The sequence below is a fragment of the Molossus molossus genome, unplaced genomic scaffold (assembly GCF_014108415.1).
Source record: "Molossus molossus isolate mMolMol1 unplaced genomic scaffold, mMolMol1.p scaffold_m16_p_4, whole genome shotgun sequence".
Lineage (NCBI taxonomy): Eukaryota > Metazoa > Chordata > Mammalia > Chiroptera > Molossidae > Molossus > Molossus molossus.
The window spans coordinates 67,708,469-67,733,189 of NW_023425377.1; the positions used below are offsets into that span (position 1 = coordinate 67,708,469).

General features: G+C 46.5%; 1 protein-coding gene across 1 annotated transcript; it reads left to right on the forward strand.

The window, feature by feature from the left end:
* Nucleotides 1–155: 155 nt before the first annotated feature.
* HAUS8 (HAUS augmin like complex subunit 8) lies at nucleotides 156–24,721 on the forward strand. Its single transcript, XM_036240533.1, has 11 exons — nucleotides 156–355; nucleotides 5,552–5,616; nucleotides 8,917–8,972; nucleotides 13,405–13,486; nucleotides 15,943–16,038; nucleotides 16,148–16,242; nucleotides 17,687–17,743; nucleotides 17,849–18,007; nucleotides 19,315–19,456; nucleotides 23,131–23,272; nucleotides 24,356–24,721. The coding sequence occupies exons 1-11, from the start codon at nucleotides 327–329 to the stop codon at nucleotides 24,552–24,554; spliced, it is 1,122 nt and encodes a 373-aa protein (XP_036096426.1). The 5' UTR covers nucleotides 156–326; the 3' UTR covers nucleotides 24,555–24,721.

Genomic DNA, 24,721 nt, shown 5'->3' on the forward strand with positions numbered 1-24,721 from the left:
CCGCCCGACAATCCTCGGGCCGCTCCGCCCCGCCGCGCCCGCCGCTCCCCTGCGCGCTCCCGCTTCCGGGTCCCGGAGGGGCGGTCCCGGGGCGTGACGTAAGCGCGCCACGGGGCGGGGCGCCATAAACCCCTTCCCTGAATGGGCCCGGGCCCCTGCCTCCTGCACTGGTGAGCGAAACCAAGTGTGGGGGAGGACTGAGAGGCGCGCGCGCGGGGGTTGCGTGCTCCGTCTGCATCTATTCTCCCTGCTGCCCTCGGTCACCCCTCCTGCAAGCCCGGGGCGAGGAAACTTGAAGAGTCAGCCTTTGAGTTGAAGGCGGGAAAATGGCGGATTCCTCGGGGCGCGGATCTGGGTGAGTTGAGACACTGCTGATCTGGATTTTGTGGTTGCCGGAGGGAACTACGGCTGGGGGCAGGAGGCAGCAGAGTTGGGAGACGGGAGTCCTCGGGGTGAGTTTGAACCCGAACCCTCTAGGAACTACCAAGGATGCGCAGGCTCTGGGAAGCCCCTGGGTGAAACCTTTGCGCATGCTCGGAAATTAGGCACTTGACTAGACCGCGGGTTCAAGTCCAAGGTCTCCCCCTTCGATCCGGGGTCATCTTCGGTAAGTGACTTAAACTCTCTATGCCTTGCTTCCTCCGCTGCGAAATGGGGCTGATGACCTCACGGCTCAAGCTGTAGACCTCACGTGAGCCTTCAAAGCCCTTAGAACGTGCCTGACCGGTAAATGTGATCTGTCGCTGTTAGAATGATCACTTTGTAGTGGACAAGTGCTGGGCCACTAAAGTATTTCCTTTAATCTTCCCACGCGCCTTTTTTTATGCTCCTCATTTACAGATGAGATGATGGAGGCTCAGGGAGGGCAGGTTATTTGCCCAGAGTCACACAGCAAGAACAAGAAAGACTTAGAATACTCAGTGCCAGGCGTGATTTCAGGGCTGTGTTTTTGTACATTCGGCTGTTTATTGTGCCAATGAGAATGAAAATTTAATAGGCCCCTGAAATAACTTCTGTTTCCTCCACAGCCCTTTGTCCTAACTGTGAAATTGATATTAGCTTCTCTGAGGTACAATACGGGTATGGTACCTGAAGCTGGCACAGTGTATTGACCCCCCAACCCCAACCCCAGATCCCTGCAGGTTTGGCCTGAGCTCATTTTGTTTGGCTCCAGACCCTGACTTAGACTCGAGGGAATCCTTGCTCTGTCCCTTTCCAGCACTTGAGACTAACTAGGGGTGACCTGTTTAAACCTCTTGTCTTTGTCCGGAAAACAGGGATAAAGCAGGCCAACAGTTATGTATTTGTAGGGTTGGAGGTGCCTCCCACTATGGCCTGGGTCACACTTTGGGGTTCCCCAAGCCAGTTACACAGGAGGTGGCTACAGTGAACTGAGCAGGTGACCACCACTGCTGTTACTAGTGGAGCCTTCGACATCAACAGGAGTCAAAGTGCCCAGGCCTGCGCCTGACCCCTCAGCCTGCTCCTCCTGAATGACTGGTCTCCTGTTTCTGGCGTCCCCTTCTGTTCCCATTTGCCCAGACTGAAAACCTGGGAGGGATTCTGGTCTCTCCCAAATCCCACAGCTGACTTGTCTGCCATTCCTACCTCACTGTTCCCTCATCTGTTATGTCAGGCTTCATTCTTTCTTTTTTCAAATTGAGGCAAAATGCATAGGACATCAGATTAGCCATTGTAAAGTGAGCAATTCCACATGGCATGAAGACATTCACAATGTTGTGCAACCACCACCTCTGTTCTAGAGTATCTTCTTCAGCTCAGAAGGAAACCCTGTGTCAATTAGCACTCACTCCCCATTCTTCATCTACCCCAGTCTGCTCCTGGCAACCACCAGTCAGCTTTCTGCCTCTGTGAATTTGCCTGTTCTGGACATTTCATGTAAATGGAATCATAATACTATATGGCCTTTTGTGTCTGGTTTCTTTTGCTCAGCACCATGTTTTTTGAAGTTCATCGTTTTAGCATGCATCAGTACTTCATTCCTTTTTAGGGCCAAATAATATTTAGGCTTTGTTATTTTGTTTTTCTTTTTAAATTGAGATATAATTGACATAACATTATGTTAGTTTCAGGTGTGTAATACAATGATTTAATATTTCTGTATATTGTGACACGATCACAGTCCAGTTAACATGTCACTATGTAAAAATTTTTTTCTTATGAGAACTTTTAAAATTTACTCTCGGCAACCTTCAGATATGCAACATAGTATTATAACCTGTAGTCACCATGTTGTACATTACATCCCCAACGCTTATTTATAACTTTTACACCTTTTAACGTTCTTCACTCATTTCATGCCCTCCCAACCCCGCCTCTGGTAACCACCATTCTGTTTTCTGTATCTATGATTCAGTGTTTTGTAATTCCACATATAAGTGAGGTTTTGCAGTATTTGTCTTTCAGTTTGACTTATCTCAGCATAGTGATTTATATATATAAAATTATGTTTTTTAATCAGCTGATGGACACCTTGTCTTGGCTATTGTAAATAATGTTGCAATGAACACGGGAGCATATATCTTTTAAAGTTAAGTGTTTTCATTTGTATTTGGATAAATACCCAGTAGTAGGATTGCTGGATCATATGGTAGTTCTATTTTTAGTTTTTTTGAGGAACCTCCATATTGTTTTCCACAGTGGCTGCACCAATTTACATTCCCACTAAGGGTTCCATCTTCTTCACATCCTCTTCAACACTTGTTACTTTAATAGCTATTCTTTTTTTTACATTTTTTGTTAATCCTCACCCGAGGAAATTTTTCCATTGATTTTTTTTTTTTTTTTTATCCTCACCCGAGGATATTTTTTTTCCATTTTTTGTATAGATAGAGTGGGAGGGAGAGAGAGGAAGGGAGAGAGAGAGAGAAACATCGACGTGAAGGGACACATCGAGTGGCTGCCACCCGCACGACCAACCAGGGCCGGGGACAAATTGCAACCGAGGTACGCGCCCTTAGCGGGAACCGAACCCGGGACTCTCCGGACTGCAGGCCGACGCTCTAACCGCTGAGCCAAACTGGCCAGGGCTCCATTGATTTTTTTTTTAAGATAAGAGTGGGAGGGAAGGGGTGTGAGAGAGAGAGAAAGAAAGAAACATCCATGTGAAAGAAACATATCAATTGGTTGCTTCCCGCACCACCCTGACTGAGGCAAGGAATTGAACTAGCAACCAAGGTACATGCCCTTGACTGGGAATTGAACCCTTGACTCTTTGGTCCTCGAGCCTATGCGCTAACTGCTAAGCCAAATGGGCCAAGACCATAATAGCTGTTCTAACAGGTGTAGGGTGATGTCTCATTGAATTTCTCTCTTGATTTGTTATTTTTGGTAGGAGTTGTGCAACAGCCTTCTAAGTTCTCAGTATCTTCAGTTTCATGCCCCATCACCTATTCATCATGCCAAGGGCTCTCAACCATAACAATGTATATGTCTGGGGCTCAATCTGTGATTACTATGCATTATAAGGTGTTAAGCAGCATCTCTGTCCTTGACCCATTATGCCACTTAACATTCCCCTCTCTTGTGACAATCACAGATGTCTCCTAGGGGTCAAAATTGCCCTTGAGTGAGTACTCCTAAGTTATTTGTATGACAAGTATTTACCAAGTGCCTCCTGTCTGCCAGGCTGTTATGGACTGAATGTTTATGCCCCACCTCCCATTCATATGTCAAAGCCTTAAGCCCTCATATGATTGTATTTGGAAATATAGCCTCTATGGAAGAAATGAAGGTTAAGTGAGGCCATAAGAGTGGGGCCCTGATCTGAAAGAATTGATATCCTTATAAGAAGGAATACCAGAGAGCTTGCTTGCATGTTCTAGCTCTCCCTCTTTCCCTCCCTTCACTCCCTCTCCCTTTCTCAGTGGCCACCTACCTTGCCTGCACCTTGATCTTGGTCTTCCAGCCACCAGAACTGTGAGAAATAAATGTCTGCTGTTTGCTCTGGCTGGTGTGATTCAGTTGGTTGGCGTGTCATCCTGTACACCTAAAAGTCATGGGTTTGATCCCTGGTCAAGGCACATATCCAGGTTTCTGGTTCAGTACCATAGGAGGCGGCTGATTGATGCTTCTCTCTTTTCCTCTCCCTTCTTCTCTCTCTAAAGTCAGTAAAAAAAACAGAAAATAAACAAATTAAATAAATAAATAAATAAAATCAGTAAAGAACATACCCTTGGGTGAGGATTAAAAAAAAAGTCTGCTATTTAAGCCTCCCAGTCTTATATTTTGTGATGGGAGCTTGAGCAGATGAATACATAGGCACTGTAGAAGGGTAAGGAATAGACCTGGTCCCTGTCCTTCCAGAACCTTCAATCATGTCTTCTTCCTGGCTGCCAGTAGTCTTACTGAACATGGCTGTGACAGTGTTTGTTTCCTATGGCCTATGGGCGAAAGCCAGAATGCCCCTTTTCTGTACAGCTGGCAAGCTGAGAATGTTTTGTACATTCTTTTTTTTAATCCTCACTCAACATTTTTGCACGTATCTTCAGACAGAGGGAGAGGGGGAGGAAGAGAGAGAGAGAAACATCTATGTGAGAGAGACACATCTGGTGGCTGCCACCTACGCGACCCCAGCCAGGGCCAGAGACAAACTGCAACCAAGGTACGTGCCCTTAGCAGGAACCGAACCTGGGACTCTCTGGTCCGCAGGCCGACACTCTAACAGCTGAGCCAAACCGGCCAGTGTGGTTTGTACATTCTTAAATAGTTGTTTAAAAACATCAATAGAAGAAGAATGTTTTGGACACATGAAAATTATATGAACTTCAAGTGTCACTGTATATAAATACAGTTTTATTTGGACATAGCCACACCCATTTTTTTCTGCATTACCCATGGCTGCTTTGTGTTCTTGTGCAAGGTTGAGTAGTAGTTATTGCGAGCACATGGCCCTCAGAGCTGAAAATATTTACCATTTGACCCTTTACAGAGAAAGGTTGCCACCTCCTGGGCTATAGGACTGAGCCCTTAGTTGGGCATTCAGAACTGCCAGACTGGCCTAGCATGCTCTTCTCCTGATACTGACCCCTGCCATTGTTCTCCAGTTAAGCCATAGGGCTGATCAATTCCTATTTTCACTTCATTCTCCTCTGCCCTCCCTTGTGCCCTTGGTCTCGCTGACCCCTATCTTAGAATGTCCTTCCCCATATACCTGAGCCAAAGGTGCTGTATTGCTTGCCTCCCCCACCCCTTTACCTGTCTTGGGTGCCTTCACATTTGCCCAACAGAAAAATGCTGTTCTTCCCTCTCATGAAAGGAGCTCTATCTCGCTCACTCTGTATCCCCAGTGGCAAACAGCAGGCATGTAACCACCTGCTGAATTAATGAACTCGTGACTTAAGTTGAGGTCTTTGAGGCTTGGCATAAATGCTTGCTCTTCTGCCCTGTGGAGCTACTCTGTGTCACCCCAGGTTAAGAGACTTCATGTCCATCTTCCTGTCAAGGTGGCTCAGCTTCGCAGAGAAACCTGGGTTCATTGGCTTCCCTGAGCTTGTCAACTACATTAACAAGACCCCCCCGCCTCTTTTAGGATGACTTCTGCCGGGGGTCCCAGTACTCCTAGTGGCCCTAAGCCGAAAGGAAAACGAACACAAGGTGAGTCAAGTTAAAATCTACCCTGTGATCCCATAAAATAAAAAGTGATTTTGTTTTCTAGTAGGTGCTTCTGAGGGAGATAAAAAAACAGAGCAGAGCAGGGGAGCTACAACTTTACCTTCCTCTGGTCACATCTTGAGAACTTTCTAGTCTGGTCACCCAACCCTGCCTGCAGCCAGAGTTGTGGCAGGGCCAGACGGGTCATTTTGGTCTATGCCCAGGATTCGTCACCTAGAAGCATGGTGAAGAGGGTGTGAACTGAATTCATTATCAAACATCAAAGTTTCCTAAGTCTCCTCTCTGAAAGTGTACCAGTCCCTTGGGGGTGCTCCCATGTCCCATGTCCACCCGAGGGTTGCGATCACTGTGAACAGTGCCCCTTGACTCTTGGCCCTTTGACTCCTGAGGATCTCCTATGTTGAAGCTCAAGCCTCTGAAATGGAGTATTTTCTTTTTTTTATCCTCACCCGAGGACATTTTTCCATTTTTTGTTCAGGTAGAGTGGGAGGGAGAGAGAGGAACAGAGAGAGAAAGAAACATCGATGTGAAAGGAACACATCGAGTGGCTGCCACCCGCACAACCGACCGGGGCCGGGGACAAACTGCAACCGAGGTACGCGCCCTTAGCGGGAATGAACCCGGGTCTCTCAGGGACTGCAGGCTGATGCTCTAACCGCCGAGCCAAACCGGCCAGGGCAATGGAGTATTTTCTTAAAGTGTGCTCTGTGGTTGTGTGTGTCTCAGAGAACTTCGAGCAGGATCTTGTCTGTAACATCTCTTCTGTTTATATGCGGTCTGGTTCTAGAACACAAATTATATCCTTCACTGTAACATTGCCACTGTGGAAAACCCACCACCTTTTAAAACAAACAGGTGCGCCCTGGCCGGTTTGGCTCAGCGGTTAGAGCGTCGACCTGCAGACCAGAGAGTCCCAGGTTCCCTTCCCGCTAAGGGCACATACCTCGATTGCAATTTGTTCCCGGCCCCGGTTGGGGTCGTGTGGGTGGCAACCACTCGATGTGTCTCTCTCACATCGATGTTTCTCTTTCTCATCCTCCCTCTCTCACTCCCACTCTATCTGAAGATAAATGCAAAAATGTCCTTGGATGAGGATAAAAAAATAAATAAAACAAACAGGTGCATTATAGTTTTCCAGAAACTTGAAATTGCTTTCAACTGTTCAAGGAACCCAGAGCCTCAGATTTTTCCTAGATGTGCAACACCCTTTGCTAATGGTATTAGGAAGACCCAACACAGGTTGGCCACACCTGCTTGGAACCAGGGATATCCTTTGCCCCAATCCCTCATGTCCAGTGGCAGACCCTTGGGCTTGGTTCTCTTCCCCAGACCCTGCCTGGTCCTAGCCTTGACCTTAGGTACCTCCTTCCTGGTTATCTGAGCCCACTCACCCTGTAGGCACAGCTCTTCCCTGCCTGCGACATGCTCAGGGTGACCTCTACCTCCATGGCTCACACCAGGCTCCCCGTTAACTATGGGTGGCAGCTACAAATCCTGGTGTGAAGATATGGTAGAAATCAGTCTTGCTGAACTGAACTGGCGAGCTGTGTGACATTGACCGTATCACTTACCCTCGGTCTCTTCAGTAAAACGGCACCCTGAGCTCTAGAGGCACCTAGAAAAAAGTGCAGAATCATGCATTTGATCATTGTTGAGCACCTACTCCCTGCAGGGTGGTGGAATACAGCAGTAAGCCAAACAGACATAAGTTCCTGCCCTCGGGGAGCTGGCTGTCTGGGACATGAGCAGTGTAACCAGTGGAGAAGTAAGGAGACCCAGGGTGCAGAGGATGATACCAGATGCTGTGGGTAAAACAGCAGGGTCTAAGAGAGGTGCTGGGCTTAGCAGAGCTGGGAGGGGGGCAGGCGCAGGAGCAGCCCATTGGTTCTTTTGGAGAACAGCAAAAGGGAACGGAGTGAGTGAGGGGAGCAGGGAGGTGACTAGGTCAGAAGGATGCCTAGAGACACTCTGGCTTCACCAGCTGGTGGATCTGCAAGACAGCCTGTTGTCAGCCACCAGGGGTCAGCGGGCCAGGAGGCCATAGGTTATTTCAAGAGGAGGGGGCATGAGAGCAAGCACTGTGCTCAGTGCTGCCAATAGCTCTGGATGAGGACTAAGAATGGCTGATGGGTTTTGGAACAGGGAGGTCTTGCTGAAATGAATTTCTTCTGTGCAGTGGTGGATGTGAGATTCAAGGTGTGTGGGGGGATTCAAGGGGAGAGGGAGGAGGGGAGAAGGAACCAGCATTGTCAAGGGGAGGCAGAGAAGTGAGGGTGAGCCCAAGGGGCTGGATTGGGGGAGATTAACAGTGTGACCTGTGGAGAGGAGCAGGAGAAGTATGGGGGTGAGGAGGAGACGGGTTGTCAGGGCCGTTTCCTTATGGGGTGGGGGCTGGGCTCTAACAACAAGAGTGGGGATTCTCTTTACCCAGGAGCAGAGGTCCCTCCACATGGTGGGACCAGGATGCTGCCCTGAGGTTGGGAGGTGGCTGGATGCCAAGACAGGAGGGTCTTCTGGGCCGCTGCTATCTTCCTAGTGATCCCCAGCTGACCAGAGGGATGGGCCCGGAGGAGAAGGTATGAGGGAGGGTCCGGGAGAGGGAGTGGGGGACAGAACAAATAACTGTGAGTGATTACTGGGGTTGCAGCGGAGCCCCTGGATGTTGGGAGGACATGTGGGGTTTCCTCTATCCATGTTCAGTGCCCAAGGGGCAGGTGTGGAAGAGGACCTGTGCTGGGCTTTCACAGGGATATGCTGTGTCTGAGAAGGGCCTTGGTGCTGAATGTGTCCAGGGGAGAGTGGTCCTGATCTAGGAGAGGTGGGGTGAGGGTATATGAAAGGTGGTACCATGAGTGGGCCAGAGATACTGGGAGAAGGGGCGATTGGGGTCACGACCACAAAGGGCAAACAGATGGCCCTTTGTGGTAGGTTTGTCTTCCTTTCCCTACCCTGCCCCTGAGTCTTCTTTCTGCTCCTGTGGATCTCTGTGGCTTTGTCTCAAGCCCAGGGACCGGTATATAGTAGGTGTCTCAAACATGTTTTTGCATACAGTAGGTGTCCCATAAATGTTCTTGCACATATTAGGTGTCCCAAACATACTTGAGGGTACTGAAGAACAGGGTCTGAGAGGAGCAAGGGGGATCAGCTCCCCCATTTCTGCTTTTGAGCAGGGAGGGCTGATAGCACCTGGCTCTGGGGGAGGGATATGGATCCTCATGCATGCTGGGTCTTCACGTACCACTATTGTAGTTTTGTTATAAACCAACAGTGTGTCCCCCACAGGTGGAAAAGTGGTCGAATCCCGATATCTGCAGTATGAGAAGAAAACCACCAAAAAGGTAACACATACTGTATGAAGCAGTTCTAATGGGAGTTCTGATGAATTTAGGATTCTGACACAAGTTATCAAGCCAGACAGCCTGGTTCCAAAGGCAGCATTTTGCGGATTTTGCCCACTTGCCTTTGAGGTCATTGTGCCCTTCATACTGAGTCATGTGTCTCTGTTGTGAGTGGCCAGTGTCTTTGAGAATTCCTTTTGCAAAGCCATGATCTCTGTTGAAACCTAAAATTGTTCTGCTTTTCAACCCCATCATTCCTTTTGGATTCTGTTCTGAAAGCAGCTCTAGTAAGTGTCCAGCATACAGTTCCTGGCCTTAGCTGGTATTTAAAAAATACCTGCAGAGTTATAGACAACTGTGGGGAAAATAATGTACCTGAAACACCAGTAGTAGAGGAAGAGTTTCATGAACTACCTTGAAAATAATGAAATCATTGCAAATGATGGCATGGAACACTTAACAACATGAGAACATACTTTGTATGATGTTTAATGAAAACAATCAGTGTGTTACCCAATTACATATTTTGTTTCAGTGTGTTCCTACTGCGAATGTGTTGAGGTGAAGGTCGTGTTATCCCTCTATTTTCCCAATAATTGTTTATGGTAAAACTTAGTTAAATATTCATTTCCACTATCTTTTTTTTTCTTTCTTAATCCTCACCCGAGGATATTTTTCCACTTATTTTTAGACAGAGTGGGAGGGAAGAAGGAAGGGGGGGAGACAAAGAGGGACAGAGAGAGAGACAGAGACAGAGACAGAGACATTGACTGGTTGCCTCCCACACGACCCCGACCAGGGGGACCAAACCGCAACCAAAGCACGTGCCCTTGACCGGAATTGAACCTGAGATTCTTTGGTCAGCTGGCTGGCGTTCTAACCGCTGAGCCAAACTGGCCAGGGCATTTCTACTATCTTTTTTAATCTGTATAGGGTGGATTGCGGGTTCTTAAAAATGTGACTTAAGGTCCAGCCTGAAGAAAAAGGATAGCTTTGCACAAACTGTTTCATATACTTCTTGGAGTGATTTTTTTTTTAATGGACTTTTTAAAAAAATTAAACTTATTGAGGGTGACATTGTTTAATAGGATCATATAGGTTTCAAGTGTACAGATCTTGTTTCACAGATCTGTGATACAAGGTCTGTATCCTACATTGTGTGCCCACCAGCCAAAGTCAGACCATCTTCCGTCACCATATATTTGGCCTCTTTACCTTCCCCACCCCATCCCTTCCCTCTGGTAACTACTACACTGTGGTTAGCATCTATGAGGTTCAGTTTTATATCCCACATGAGTGAAGTCATGGTTCTTAGCTTTTTATGATTGACTTATTTCGCTTAGCTATTATGCTATCCATGTTGTTGCAAATGGCAGTATTTCATCTTTTCTTATGGCTAAGTGGTATTCCATTGTCTATATTTAGTACATCTTCTTTGGACTTTATTTTTTTAAGAGCAGTTTTAGGTTCACAGCAAAATTAAGTAGAAGGTACAGAGATTTCCCATGTACTTACCTCCCCACTGCATACATGTGCAGCCTCCCCCACTATCAGCATCCTGTACCAGAGGGGTGCATATTTACAGTCATGAACCTGCATTGATACATCACTCAGAATCCGTGGTTTACAGTATTGAAGTGATGCTCAACAAAGGATCACAGCCCACTTCATAATTGTAATGTTGCCTTGTAGACTTGGTTACAGCGCCCCCGTGTGTCTACTTGCTGCATGTAGTATTTTAGATCTTGAAGAGCTTCCTTATTTTCTTTTTTTACATGTTTTAAATTAAGGTATAGAAGTCCTCATTTAATGTCGTCAATAGGTTCTTGGAACTGTGGTGAAACGATGTGTAATGAAACCAGTTTTACCGTAGGCCAATTGATGTAAACAAGAGTAAAGTTCCTATGACATCTCATCAACTGTGTAATGAAACAGTGTTATTTGAGGACCCACTATATAATGTACATAGAGTAAGTGATACTCTTGTCAGCATCCAGTTCTGTGAATTTTGACAAACACATCCAGTCACAGACCCACCACAATCAAGATGCAGAACAGTCTGTCGTCTCCCAAAATCCCCTTGTGCAGCTGTGATGGAGCTGGCCCCAGGCAGCCCTGATCTATTTTCTGTCCCTGTAGCTTTGGCTTTTCCGTAGGTCATTTAAAAAGTGTCACACAGGATGCAGCCTCTCTTATCTGCCTTCTTTCACATAAAGAGCATGTTGCCTGTCACACCTAGTGTTCCTTCTGATGGCTAAAGAATATTCCATTGTATGGATGGACCACAGTGTGCTCAGCCAGTGAAGGACATTTGGTTTGTTTCCAATTTCTGGTGATTTTGAATAAAGCCACCTTAAACATTTCTGTGCAGGAGTCTGTGTGGTCATAGTATCATTTCTCCTAGGAGGGAACTTACTGGGTTATAGTGTAAGCATGCGTGTGACTCTGTAAGAAAATGCCTATTGTCCAAAGTGGCTGAACCATTTTACATTCCCACCAGCCAGAGAGGGTTCCAGTCAGTACTGTAAGATTGAAGCCATTCTAGTGGGTGTGAAGTAGTATCTCATGATGGTTTTAATTGCATTTCAATAACAATTTATGATATTGAGCATCTTTTCATGGACTTATTGTCCATTCTTATACCTGTGGTGATTTGTCCATTAGAATTTGACCCCTTTTTTAATTTGGTTGTTTGTTTTTCCATTAAGGAGTTTTGAGAGCTCTTTCTACATCTTGGATGTCAACCCTGTATAGTGATTTGCAAATATTTTCTCCCACTCTGTGGCTTGTCCTATTTTTTTAATTAAAATTTATTTATTGATGAGGGAGAGAAATATATTTGATTTATTGTTCCACCCATTTATGCACTCATTGGTTGATTCTTGCATGTGCCTTGATTTGGGATTGAACTCATAACCTTGGTATATTGGGATGATGCTTTAACCAGCTGAGCTATCCGGCCAGGGTATGGCTTGTCTTTTGTGGCTTCATTTTCCTAAGTGTCTTATGAGGAGCAGAAATTCTTGATTTTGATGAAGTCCAAGTTATTGATTTTGCATTTATGGATTATATTTTTGGTGTCTTACCTAAGAAATCTTTGCCTAGCCCTGGCCAGTTTGGCTCGGCAGTTGAGCATCGGCCTGTGGACCAGAGAGTCCTGGGTTCGGTTCCTGCTAGGGGCACGTACCAGAAAAAAAAAAGAAAGAAAGAAAGAAAGAAAGAAAAGGAAATCTTTACCTAACCCAAGATCAAAAAGACTCTTCCATATTTTCTTTTAGGAGTTTTATAGTTTTGCATTAAGATCTGTGATCCAGCTCTGGACGGTTTGGCTCAGCAGTTGGATTGTCGGCCCGTGGACCAATGAGTCTCAGGGTTGATTCTGGTCAAGGGCATGTACCTCGGTTGTGGTTCGTCCCTGGTCCTGGTTGTGTCATGTGAGAGGCAACTCACATTGATGTTTCCCTCTCTCTCTCTCCCTCCCACTCTGTCTGATGATAAATAGAAAAATGTCCTTGGGTGAGGGTTAAAAAAATAATAATTAAGATCTGTGATCCATTATATCTGGTGCAATGTTGGAAAGGAAGTTCATTTTTAAGTGTATGGATGTTCTCATATTACAGTACCATTTGTTGAAATGACTTTCCCCATTTATTGTCTCATCACCTGTGTCAAAAACTAATTGCCACCACACCAGTGTGGCTTAGTGGATGGTGCATTGTCCCATGGACTGAGAGGTCCCTATTCAATTCCTGATCAGGGCACATGCCAGGGTTGTGGGCTTGATCTCCAGTTGGGGGTGTGCAGGAGGCAGCCGATTGATATTTCTCTCTCACATGGATGTTTCTATCTCCCTCTCTCTCTAAAAATATCAATAAAAATATATTTAAAAAAAACACAGAATCATGTCTGAAAGATGAATTTTACTTTTTCCTTTACTGCCTGTTTGCCTTTTATTTCTTATACTAAGGCAAGGTTGAATAGTTGTGGTCTCTGTGCATTGAAGTATGTTCACTCTTTAAAGGTTTCTTTTTTCTTTTATGTTATATTACAATGGCTTGCTAGCTCCATGTGTCGTTTGCCTTTTTGTAAGTTTTGAAGATTAATACCTGTACAAAATCTTTGTTTTTCCTGAGGACCAAAATAATATAGTCTGTTTATAAAACTGGCAAATACTAAAAAGTATACAGAAAACCAGTCATCTGTAATCTGCCATGTTGGAGATAATCACTGGCAAACATTTTGGTAGTTTCCTATGTTCTATGCATGTGAGGATATCCTTTTTGGCAAAATTAGTTTGTCCTGTATTTATGAAATTAAATGTCAGCACTCCTTAGTTCTGTCCCTTGCTTCAAAGTAAGAGCAGGTGCAGACCATAAAGCATCTCATGAACGGGAGGTATCTTGTTCCCTGACTGTCATGTGTTCCCTAACAGGCTCCTGCAACAGATGCTTTAAAGACCAGTGGGAAGATATCTGAAGGTGGAAGGAAACCTAACTCACTCCAGAAGAGCAAAGGTCTGTAACGCTGGAGGGAGTGTGTAAAACAACTGTGGAGCTCGGGAAGTAATGAGCGTTGTGGTGAATTATGTTTTCAAGCTAAATTAAAATTACCTCTTTTCTTTCTTGGAATCATCATAAGAAAGAGCTGGGAAAAGTGTAAGGACAGATTTGGGGCAGGTCGGGGAGCTGAAAGGGGATGGCAGGGGGGTGGGGGTGGTCACTTCCTTCCTGTGTGCCCCAGAGAAAAGCCAGGTTGCCAACATGGCTCTTTCTTGTGACAACAGTTCCTTAATCATGTGAATATTTCCTGCCAGAGCTCCAAGACCAGGACTAGAAAAGGTGTGAGGCCTCAGCCTCCTGCCTCTCACTGCCTTGGGTAGGGTCTTCCTTGTAATGGTCTCCCAATATCTTTCATCTAAAAGCTTTCAGTTTTGCTGATTATAGATGTGGCATGTGTTCATTATTTAAAAAGAAAATAAAGGAAAATTTAGACCAGGAGGGGGAAGTTCCCTCGCAATCTGCTGTTCAGACCATCACTGTTGGCGGGTTTGGTATAGTTCTGGTCAGCGTGTTCATGTAGAAGTCTGGAAAGGCCGCTCCCACTATAGCAGTTTGTCCAGTGCCTTACGTGCCCATCTCTATAGCAAGGTGGGACAACTCTTCTTTTGCATGAGAGCAGTTCACAAAGAGCAAAACTATTTCTCAGCCCTCACTTCTTTGTTCAAAATGGCAATAGCTTTGAGTCTCAGGAAAAAATTAAATATATTCTCTTACAACTTTTATTTTCTACCTTATTATTCAGATCAAGGGTCAGCAAACCTTTTCTGAGCCAGACAGTAAATTGTTTAGGCTCTGCAGGACAAATACTCTCTGGCACAAAGACTCTACTCTGCCATTTGTAGCATGAAAGGAACCACAGACCATATATACACAAATGGGCATGTCTGTGTCCCAGTAAAACTGTTAACAAACAGAGAAAGTGGACTGGGTTTGGCCTGCAAGCTGTAAGTAAGCTGATACTGATTTAGATGTTTGTCAGAATTTGCACTATTCCTTGATCCAGACATGATTGAGAAGTAGGCACCACCTTCTAGTGTTTTCTCTTGCAATTAGTTGAGCACCATGCATAAAGCTGAGAAAACTGGCATGGCCTGAGGGGTCAGAAACTGGTAGTGTCACATTTCAAAATCAGGGTTCTCACCTGGGGGCAATTCTCACCCCTAGGGAACACTGGACAATATCTGGAGACATTTTTAGTTGTTGTGAATGAGGGCGGAGCTATGCTACTTGCATGTAATGGGTGGAGGCTAAGGATGTTCAACACCCTGTAGTGCACAGGACAACCCCACAGCACAAAATTATCCAGCCCCAAATGTCAGTAGTGCCAAGGCTAAGAAACCATAGTTCACGCATAACTATGATTTAGAGGACTACTTTTCGAATTCCATTATATGACTTTATAGGAAAGTACATTTCTTAATGGAAGTACTGTACATGCAGATGACAAAACATTTAACCTGTGCAGAAGCCGTAGCAATAAAAAGTCACCATCTCCCACCTCAAATTCCCAGCTTCCCACCCAGGAGGCAGCTACTCTTGATATATTTTTGTCTATTTAGAATTTTTAAAAGATTTTAACACAAATGCTACCTTGCCCTACACATTGTTGTGACTTTGCTCTTTTTATTTCCACATATTCATTTTCTCAACTGCATAGTTGTTCATGTAATTGTTTTCTGTTTTAGTTCCTAATATGATAGAGTGCATTGTCATACCACCTGTTCATTTTGCTGTCCTCTGGAGCCCTTACTTAATTAAAGCATGCAGTACACAAGTGCCCATTTTAGATGGTATAGGGTATAATTTCACTTTTTTTTAAATCCTCACCCAAGGACATTTTTCCATTTTTTGTTCAGATAGAGTGGGAGAGAGAGAGAGAGGAGAGAGAAACATCGACGTGAAAGGGACACATTGAGTGGCTGCCACCCGCACGACCAACCAGGGCCGGGGACAAACTGCAACTGAGGTACGTGCCCTTAGCGGGAACCAAACCCAGGTCTCTCTGGACCGCAGGCCGACGCTCTAACTGCTGAGCCAAACCAGCCAGGGCTAATTTCACATTTTTAAATAGGGGCTAAATGATAAAGGGAACAGTCCAAAAGCTGCTGAAGAAAGAGCCATGGCATGTGTTAGACTCATATCGTGAACACAGCAGCTTTTCTTGAACTAAGTAGAAAGACTTACTTGCATCTTTGGGTTATACAGAATCCCTCTCTTGTCTAATTCTTCTTTAAAATATATTCAAGTTGATGCCTGGAAATTTCCAAAGGTTTTTCTGCCTTTTCTACCTAGCAACAGGCTTAGGTTTGGAAGCAAGTGGTATTGTCCAAAAATGTTGTCTGCTTCCTGGCTTAGGTGTAGGGCATCTTAGTGACTGTGTTGACTTCAAAGGATTCTCCTTGGGCCCACAGAGAGCAGTGGCATCTTCAGCAAAGGTGACCTACAGTCCACGTTACTGGATGGACACGGCACCGCCCCACCGTATCTGGACCTCTCAGCTATTAACGGTAAATTGTTCATTCCACCCCTTATTTTCCCAGTTGGGGGTTGCAGTGCATCTCAGCAAGCTTTCTAAGTTTGCTCTTCTCACCTTAAAAATGCTTTCCTTGATCTTAGACAAAAGTATGCTCAGAAAGACTCCACAATTAGAAAAAACAATGTCAAAGAAAACCGAGTCGACATCATTTTCTGCCTCGCAGGAAAAGGACTCAGTAAGTATCTGAAATGAGAGGGAAACTGCTAATGGTTTGGATAAATCTGATTTAGCTCCTGCCCTGTGCCAGGTGCTATGTGAAGCCTGGGGATCCAAGATCATGCCTTTTAGGCCCTAGCTGGTTTGGGTCAGTGGTTAGAGCAGCGGTTCTTAACCTGTGGGTTGTGACTCCTTTGGGGGTCGAATGACCCTTTCACAGGGATTGCCTAAGGCGATCGGAAAACACATATTTTCGATGGTCTTAGGAACCGAGACACCGCTCCTCTATTCATCTCCAGGTGGGTCCACTCACATGCAGATACGCCCACATACAGCATGAGGAACTGTATTAAAGGGTCGCTGCATTAGGAAGGTTGAGAATCACTGGGTTAGAGCGTCGGCCTGCAGACCAGAGAGTCCCGGGTTTGCTTCCCACTAAGAGCATGTACCTCGATTGCAGTTTGCCCCCAGTCCCAGTTGGGGTCGTGTGGATGGCGGCCAGTCGATGTGTCTTTCTCACACCGATGTTTCTCTCTCTCTTCCTCTGTCCCTCCTGCTCTATCTTTTTTTTTTTTTTTTTAATCCTCATCTGAGGACATTTTTCCATTTTTTGTACAGATAGAGTGGGAGGGAGAGAGAGGAAGAGAGAGAGCGAGAGAAACATCGACGTGAAAGGGACACATCGAGTGGCTGCCACCCGCACAGCCAACCAGGGCCGGGGACAAACTGCAACCGAGGTACATGCCCTTAGCGGGAACCGAACCCCGGTCTCTCCAGACCGCAGGCCGACGCTCTAACCGCTGAGCCAAACCGGCCAGGGCCCTCCTGCTCTATCTTAAGGTAAATGCAAAAATGTCCTCTGTCCTCAGGTAAGGCTAAAAAAAAAAGTGCCTTTAGGACAAAAAACCAATACACATTCTTAGATCATTTGTAGAGTTTGTTTCTTTTTTCTTTCTTTTTTTGTGGTATGTGCCAAACCCGGGACTCTCTGGTCCACAGGCCAACGCTCAACCGCTGAGCCAAACTGGCCAGGGCTGTAGAGTTTATTTCTACAAGTACCTGTACAGGAGTAGATACAAATATGGGATCATGTGAAAAATGAGATTGGGACCTTGTTTGCGGTGCCATGCTAGGGAAGGTGCTAGGCCAGGCCCTGTCCCCCAGCAGGAAGATGTCCAGGCTGTGGTCTCACTGGGGTGGGAGGTTCGAGTGGCACTGAGTGGGCAGGAGCCCTCCAGCTGGCCCTTGACCACCGGGAGGGGCCAGACCATCCTCCTCCTTCTCACAGACTGCCCAAGAAGACTAAACAAGATAATAAAAACAGCAAGTTATACAGTATCGAGTTATCAAATTACTGAACTAAATAAAGTACATGTGGATTAGGGTTCTTTCCCTCCCAGGGGAGAGAGCTGGATTTACACCAGTTCATTAGGAACCCAACATATTTTTTCCTTCTCCTTAAGGATCTCTCTGAATTGATGGAATCCCAAACATTGCTCCTGACTGTACTGGCCGTGAAGGTGAACATGGAACCGCATTCGTGTGTGACATGGGTGGAAGGGTGGCTTCTATCGGCCAAGAGATGGAGTCCCCTCTAGCCTGAGCTCTTGTTCTGCACTTAACAGATAGAAAATAGTCTTGCAGCTTTTGAAGAAAAGGCAGAAAGGAATTTATTACTGATGTGCCGAGAGAAGGAGACACTCCTAAAAAAGGCCCATGAGCTGAAGCGCAAACTTCTCCTCTGTCAGAGGAAACGGGAGCTGGTGGATGTCCTCAACCCTCAGGTCAGCCATAGCCACAGTCTCCGGGCTGTGTGTCCTGAGTGGGTCATTGTGATGTTTGGAGGGATTATTTACAGAGGTTGTTGCTCCTTGCCTGGGTCTAAGTCTGTGCTTGGCTTTTGACACCACCGGGTGTTGGTATGTGATAGTTGATAAGAGGATGAGCCTGTAATGTTAAGTACCAATCTGCAAGAGGGACTGCCCTTTCAGCAAACACATGCGCAATTCTTCAGGCACCCACAGCTTGTGCTGAGTGACAGGAAGACATGTTTCAGGTCTGCCCAGGGAACCACGCTGCTGGTGGGAGGCACAGTGTTGGCACCATATGGCCAGTGCTGAGACAAAGCTGTCCGTGCCGAGGAAGTCATGGAGCAAACCCCTGGAACCTGGAAGGCCGATCAGGGCTGTGGCGTCTCCTGCAGTATATGCTTGTCCTGGGGCTACCATAACAAAGCCCTATAGACAGGGCAGCTTAAACAGCTAACACTTACTCGTCCTCAGTTCTGGAGGCTGGAAGGCCGAGATCAAGGCGTCAGCAGAGTTTGCTCCTTCCAAGGGCTGTTAGGGAAGAATGTGTCTTAGGTCTCTCCCCTTGACTTGTAAATGGCTGTCTTCTGCCTGTGTCTCTTCACGTGGTGTTCTTCCTGTGTGCGTGTTTGTCTCCAAATCTCCCCCTTTTATAAGGACAACAGGCATATTGATCAGTGCCCACTGTAATGACCTCACCTAGGCTCAGTTCCTCTGTAAAGACCCTGTTCAAATCTGGTCATCTACTGAGGGGTTGGTGGTTTGGACATCACCAGGAATTACAGGGCTAAAAAGACACAGTTCAGCCTGTAACACCCAGTGGTGCATGTGTTCATCATGTGACCAGGCTGTGGGCTGAGAATGGGGTCACTGTCTTCATGGAGTGCAAGGGAAAGAAATGACAAATAATGAACCCTTACAATGCCCTGTGAGGACCTGCATAACATGTATGAGGGAAAAGGGGATTGTCAGGGATGCCTTGAGGTGGGGTAGGCGTTTCAGCTCAGTGTGCCAAAGCAGGAGGGCACAGTCTTCCTGGGTGCACTGTGATCCCAACTGAGAGCCAGCCTTGGAGTGTGCTGGAAGGCAGATGTGTGTTCATGGCAAGGAGGGTGGCCAGGAGTGACGGGAGAGCCGATTGCACCCGCTGAGCCTCCCGGAGGATTCCCTAGGAGATCCTGAAAGAGCAGCCTGTGTCTTAACCTCACATGTGCCATCTGTGAAACTTCAGGGCAGTGACTGCAGGGTCTCGTCTCATAGGCCCCTTTCCCTCCTGCCTGCAGATGGAGATGCTCAGTCCCTATGAGGCTGTGTCTGAATGCTTTAAGGAGCAGTACAAGACATTCGCAGCGGCCCTGGACACCACGAGGCACGAACTGCCTGTGAGATCGATTCACCTAGACGGAGACGCGCAGCAGTTCTTAGGTAGGAAACGGCATCTGCCGGGCAAGGAACAGGAAGAACTGCCAGTGGCTGTTGGCATTTCTTGCATGCTGGTACCTTTATTCCTTCGTGTCATCCTCACAAGCCTCCTCTTAGGTAGATGTCATGTCTGCCTTCAAATAACAGAGGATGCAGGGTGCTGGCAAGACTGGTGTGTCCAGCATGGCACCCCAAGTAAGGACTATGCTGGAATTGAAACCCAGGTCTGTGGTTTACCCATTGATTTCCCACCCTGCTGAAAGGCATTCTTAGGGAACGGTCTGCAATCCTCCAGCCTTGGGAGGGGGCTCTACAAAGGTACATTGTTGTCTGGGGCAGTGATAGGGCTGCAGACCCCCACCCTGTCCTGCCTTCTACACAGAGCCAAGGGGTCCCTTTCCTGCAGAGGGGTCCCACCTGATCCTTCACTTGAAGAAATTGGCAGGTGTGAAAAGTACTGTGCTTGATATTAAAATTCTCTTTAGAACAGCTGTCCTCCCAAAGCAAGTTTTGCCCTAGATTTTGGTTATTTCTAATCCTCACCTGAGGATATTTTTCCATTTATCTTCAGATAGAGTGGAAGGGAAGGAGAGAGAGAAACATCGACATGAGAGAGACACATGGGTTGCCTCCCGCACAACCCTGACCAGGGCCAGGGACTGAACTGCAACCGAGGTATGTGCCCTTGACTGGAATCAAACCCGCGACTCTTCGGTCCACAGGCCGACACTCTAACCTCTGAGCCAAACTGGCCAGGGTAATTTTGGTTATTTCTTTTCTTTTCTTTTTTTTTTTAATTTATATTTTTTTATCCTCACCCGAGGACATTTTTCCATTTTTTGTTCAGATAGAGTGGGAGGGAGAGAGAGGGGGAGAGAGAGAGAGAAACATCGACGTGAAAGGGACACATCGAGTGGCTGCCACCCGCACAACCAACCAGGGCCGGGGACAAACTGCAACCGAGGTACGTGCCCTTAGCGGGAACCGAACCCGGGTCTCTCTGGACCGCAGGCTGATGCTCTGATCACTGAGCAAAATCGGCCAAGGCTGATTTTGGTTATTTCTAAACAGAGCTTTCATGAGCTTTTAAATATGCTGTGCTTGAGGCTGATGTAGTAAAACATTGCCACCTAAAATCAGGTGGACTTTCCCTACAGAACTTTGCAGAAACGCAGTTCAGAATCACAAACAGTTGCTGTACTGGCAGTCTCAGAGATTTAAAACACATTTTTAACAGTTTTATTGATACATAATTCAGATACCATACAATTTGCCCACTTAAAGTGTACAATTCATTATTTTTTATTTTTTTTAAATACACTTACTTTTTTTTTTATTTCTTTATTTTTTTTTATCCTCACCCGAGGACATCTTTCCATTTTTTTGTTCAGGTAGAGTGGGAGGGAGAGAGAGGAACAGAGAGAGAGAGAAAGAAACATCGATGTGAAAGGAACACATCGAGTGGCTGCCACCCGCACAACCGACCAAGGCCGGGGACAAACTGCAACCGAGGTACGCGCCCTTAGCGGGAACCGAACCCGGGTCTCCGGACCGCAGGCCGACGCTCTAACCGCTGAGCCAAACCGGCCAGGGCTAAATACACTTACTTTTTAAAAAATATGTTTTTGCTAATTTTTAGAGAGAGAGGAAAGGAGAGGGAGAAATAGAAACTTCCATGAGAGAGACACATCGATTGGATGCCTCCTGGATGCCCCCCACTGGGGATCGAGCCTGAAACCTGGGCATGTGCCCTGACTGGGACTTGAACCGGAGACCTCTAGGTCCATGGATCAATGCTCAACCACTGAGTTACCAGCTGAGCTGTTTTTTATTTTTTATTATTTATTTTTTAAATTTTGTTTTGTTAATCCTCACCTGAGGATATTTGAGGAAGGGAGAGAAAGAGAGAACCATTGATGTGACAGAGACACATTGGTTGCCTCCCGCATGACCCCAACCGGGACAGGAAATCGAACCTACAACTCAGGTACATGCCCTTTATCAGGAATCGAACCTGAGTCTCTTCAGTTCGAGGGGCTGATCCTCTGACCACTGGGCCAAACCAGCCAGGGCAAGTCATTGTTTTTTAGTATATTCATAGGGATGTGCCACTATTGCTGCAATCTAATTTTAGCACATTTTTGTTTCCCTCAAAAGAAACTCGGTATCTATTAGCTGTCACTGCCCATCACTACCCCTCTCCCAGCCCTAAGCAATAACTGATTAACTTCCAGACGAAGACCATTTTTAATAAAATTAAGCCTTTTCCAATGTGAAATAGTATATATCTGACATGGAATCTTTTTTTTTTTTTTTTTAATTTTTTTTCTTTATTAATTTTAGAGAGAGAGGAAGGGAGAGGGAGAGAGATAGGGACATTAATGAGAGAGAACATCGATTGGCCGCCTCCTGCATGCCTCCCACTGGGGATCGGGCCCACAACCTGGGCATGTGCCCTGACCAGGAATCAAACCAGTGACCTGTTGGTGCATGGGTTGATGCTCAACCACTGAGCCACACTGGCTGGGCTTTTTTTTTTTTTTTTTTTTAATTTCTTTTCTTGACATGGAATCTTGAAAATGAGCCTGTTGTAAGTTACAGCAATCAGTGGTACATCTGTAACTCTTAGACTCCATCTCAGAAAAGTCCCTTAGATAACTGACAGGAGCTGGGATTAGGGAGTGTATGAGTTTCCTTAGGCTACTATAACAAAATACCACAAACCAGGTAGCTTAAAACAACAGAAACTTATTCCCTCTCAGCTCAAGGAGCCAAAAGTCCAAAATCAAGGTGTGGGCATGGTTGGTTCCTCCTAGAGGCTCTGAAAGAGAATCCATCCCAGGCTTCTCTCACAGCCTCTTGTGTTGCCAGCAACCCTTGGCCTTCCTGGGCCCCCGGCAGCATCACTGCAGTCTCTGCCTTCGTCTTTGCATGGCCTTGTCCTTTGAGCACCTCTGTATCTAAATTTTGCTCTTAGAAAGGCACCAGTTATTGGAATAGGCCCTACCCTACAACCTTATTCTAACTCAGTTACATCTATAAAGACCTCATTTACAGCAAGGTCATATTCACAGATACTTGAGATTAGGGCCTGAACATGTCTTTCTGGGAGGAGATAATTCAGACCACATTGAGGGGAAAGGATGTATATTTGTAAGAACCCTTATAAGGTTCCCAAAATGTTATAAGTTTGGCTGTGACGTGTGTATATGTGTAGCTGGTAGACGGGACACGTGCCAGGAGTGGAGAGGTGCTGCTTTTCCTAGAACAGGTGAGGCGCAGTGCATTGTAGGCAGCACTCTACTGGGGTGGGAGGTGCAGAGATGCTGGAACGAAGAGAACCACAAGATTCTTTTTAAGTTATTCACAGCACAGGCTTTCTTCACCTTTTGCATTTGTTTCTGTTGGGGACACTGGAGTGGCATTCCAGATCTATTCTGATGTCTGTCTGGACGGTGGACACACCCTATGGTCTCAGGCTGCCATGATCTTAGGGAAAGCGACACAGAGGTGGTACGAGGGCATGGATGTCTTTCTTCATGACTTCCTTCTGCCTTTGAGCTCTTCATAACATGAGAGCGTTCTAGCGAAACAAAAATCTAGTCAGCCACCTAGCTCACGTGTGGGTTGCTTGGGGCACCTTGAAGCAGGCTGATGACCCCTCCCCATCCCCCCAGATGATTTGCAGCGGGAATTGATGACCACACGCCGTCTGCTGGGAGAACTTGGGGTCTGCAGTTCAGAAGAAAATGGGAAAGCACTAGACCTGCTGGGTGAACTCAAGGAAGTGACTCAAAAGAAGGATCTAGAGCTCCGAAGGTATTTCAGAAAATATTTTAAGAAAAAGATAGCAAAAAAATTGTGTGTGTGTGCAGTTTATTTAAAGAAGAAGAAATAGCCCCTGTCGCAGAGATGAGCCGTTAGTGGCTGCTCTGTGCAGAGAGCAAGGCAGCTCTGGCATTTGCAGGGGTCCAGCAATGCAGGGAGGGGGAGGGGTAAGAAGCTTCAGCCCAACTGAAACCCCAGGTGAGTTCTCCAACAGCCAAAACAGAAAAGGGTGATAGCATCACTCCTCATTCACTTCCTCAGAGCAACAGCACTGCAGGGACCCTTGGATCAGTCTGTTCATGTTTTAAATGGTTTTCCAGGGTAAGGGCTTGGGGCGATCTTTTTGGAACTTGTTATTGAAGTATAAGTACATATAGAAAAAGCACATATTGTAGTGGTACAGCTTGGTGGGTTTCACCGTGTGCCCTCGTGACACCAGCCCCAGGTCCAGCGTAGCCCATGGCCCGTCCCTCAACGCCACCCCAGCTTCTTTCTCTTACTGTCTCGGGGATTTCTAACCATAGGGCTTTCTTTCACATCTTCCAAAAATAATCCTTTTCTTTACAATGCTAAACATACTTCCTGTGATGCTTAAAATATTTGAAAGGTGCTCATGAAAAACAAATGCCACCCACTGTGGAGTTACCTGCTTCTACATGTGCCCCAGGATGAAATCAGGACGCGCCAAAGCATTCTGGATTGCAAGGGTCATGGGTTTGAGTGGTTAAACATGTCTGTTTAGTACCCGTTTGCCCACTACCGTTTACTTCTAGGGCGGCCTAGGATGCTGTCCCGTTCACAGCTCTGTCTCCTCACATGGCATTGATTCTCCCTAAATCTTGGACAAGTGAATCTTTTCTTTCACGCCCGCCTAGTCCTGTTTTGGGGGGCTTCCCTGTTTGAGTTCTGTTCAGACAACTTATTGACATGCACTTTCCCATGAGTACTCGGGAGGATTCAGCCCGAACCCGCTGCCTCACGCTGCCACTGTGGCAAAGGTGGAGGCACTTTTGTTTCGTTGGGCCTTCGGGCACAAAGGGCAAAAAGGCATCATCCCTCCTCTTATTCCTACAGGAGCTTTGCCCAGGTGCTGGAACTTTCTGCTGGAGTAAGTAAAGAGGCAGCCTTAATCAACCAGGAGGTCTGGGAAGAGGCCCAGGGCCCCATGGCCCCCCACCGGTGGTATTTCATTGAGGAGGGCACCCAAAGGGAAAGTCGGGGAGAGGCCGGCAGCCTGCTCCTCTCAGGTGCTGACAGGCCATGTGCACTGTGAATCCACATGCAGGCTGTGTGTCCAGCCCAAGCGGGACCTTCCTGCAAACCATCAGGAAGAAAGCACATCCTGTGCCACTTGTCCAGGGCACGTCTGCCAGAGAGGCAGGGAGGTGGTACTCTGGAAATCCAAGCACTTTAGTTTCTTAGTTCAGCAGTATAGCCGTT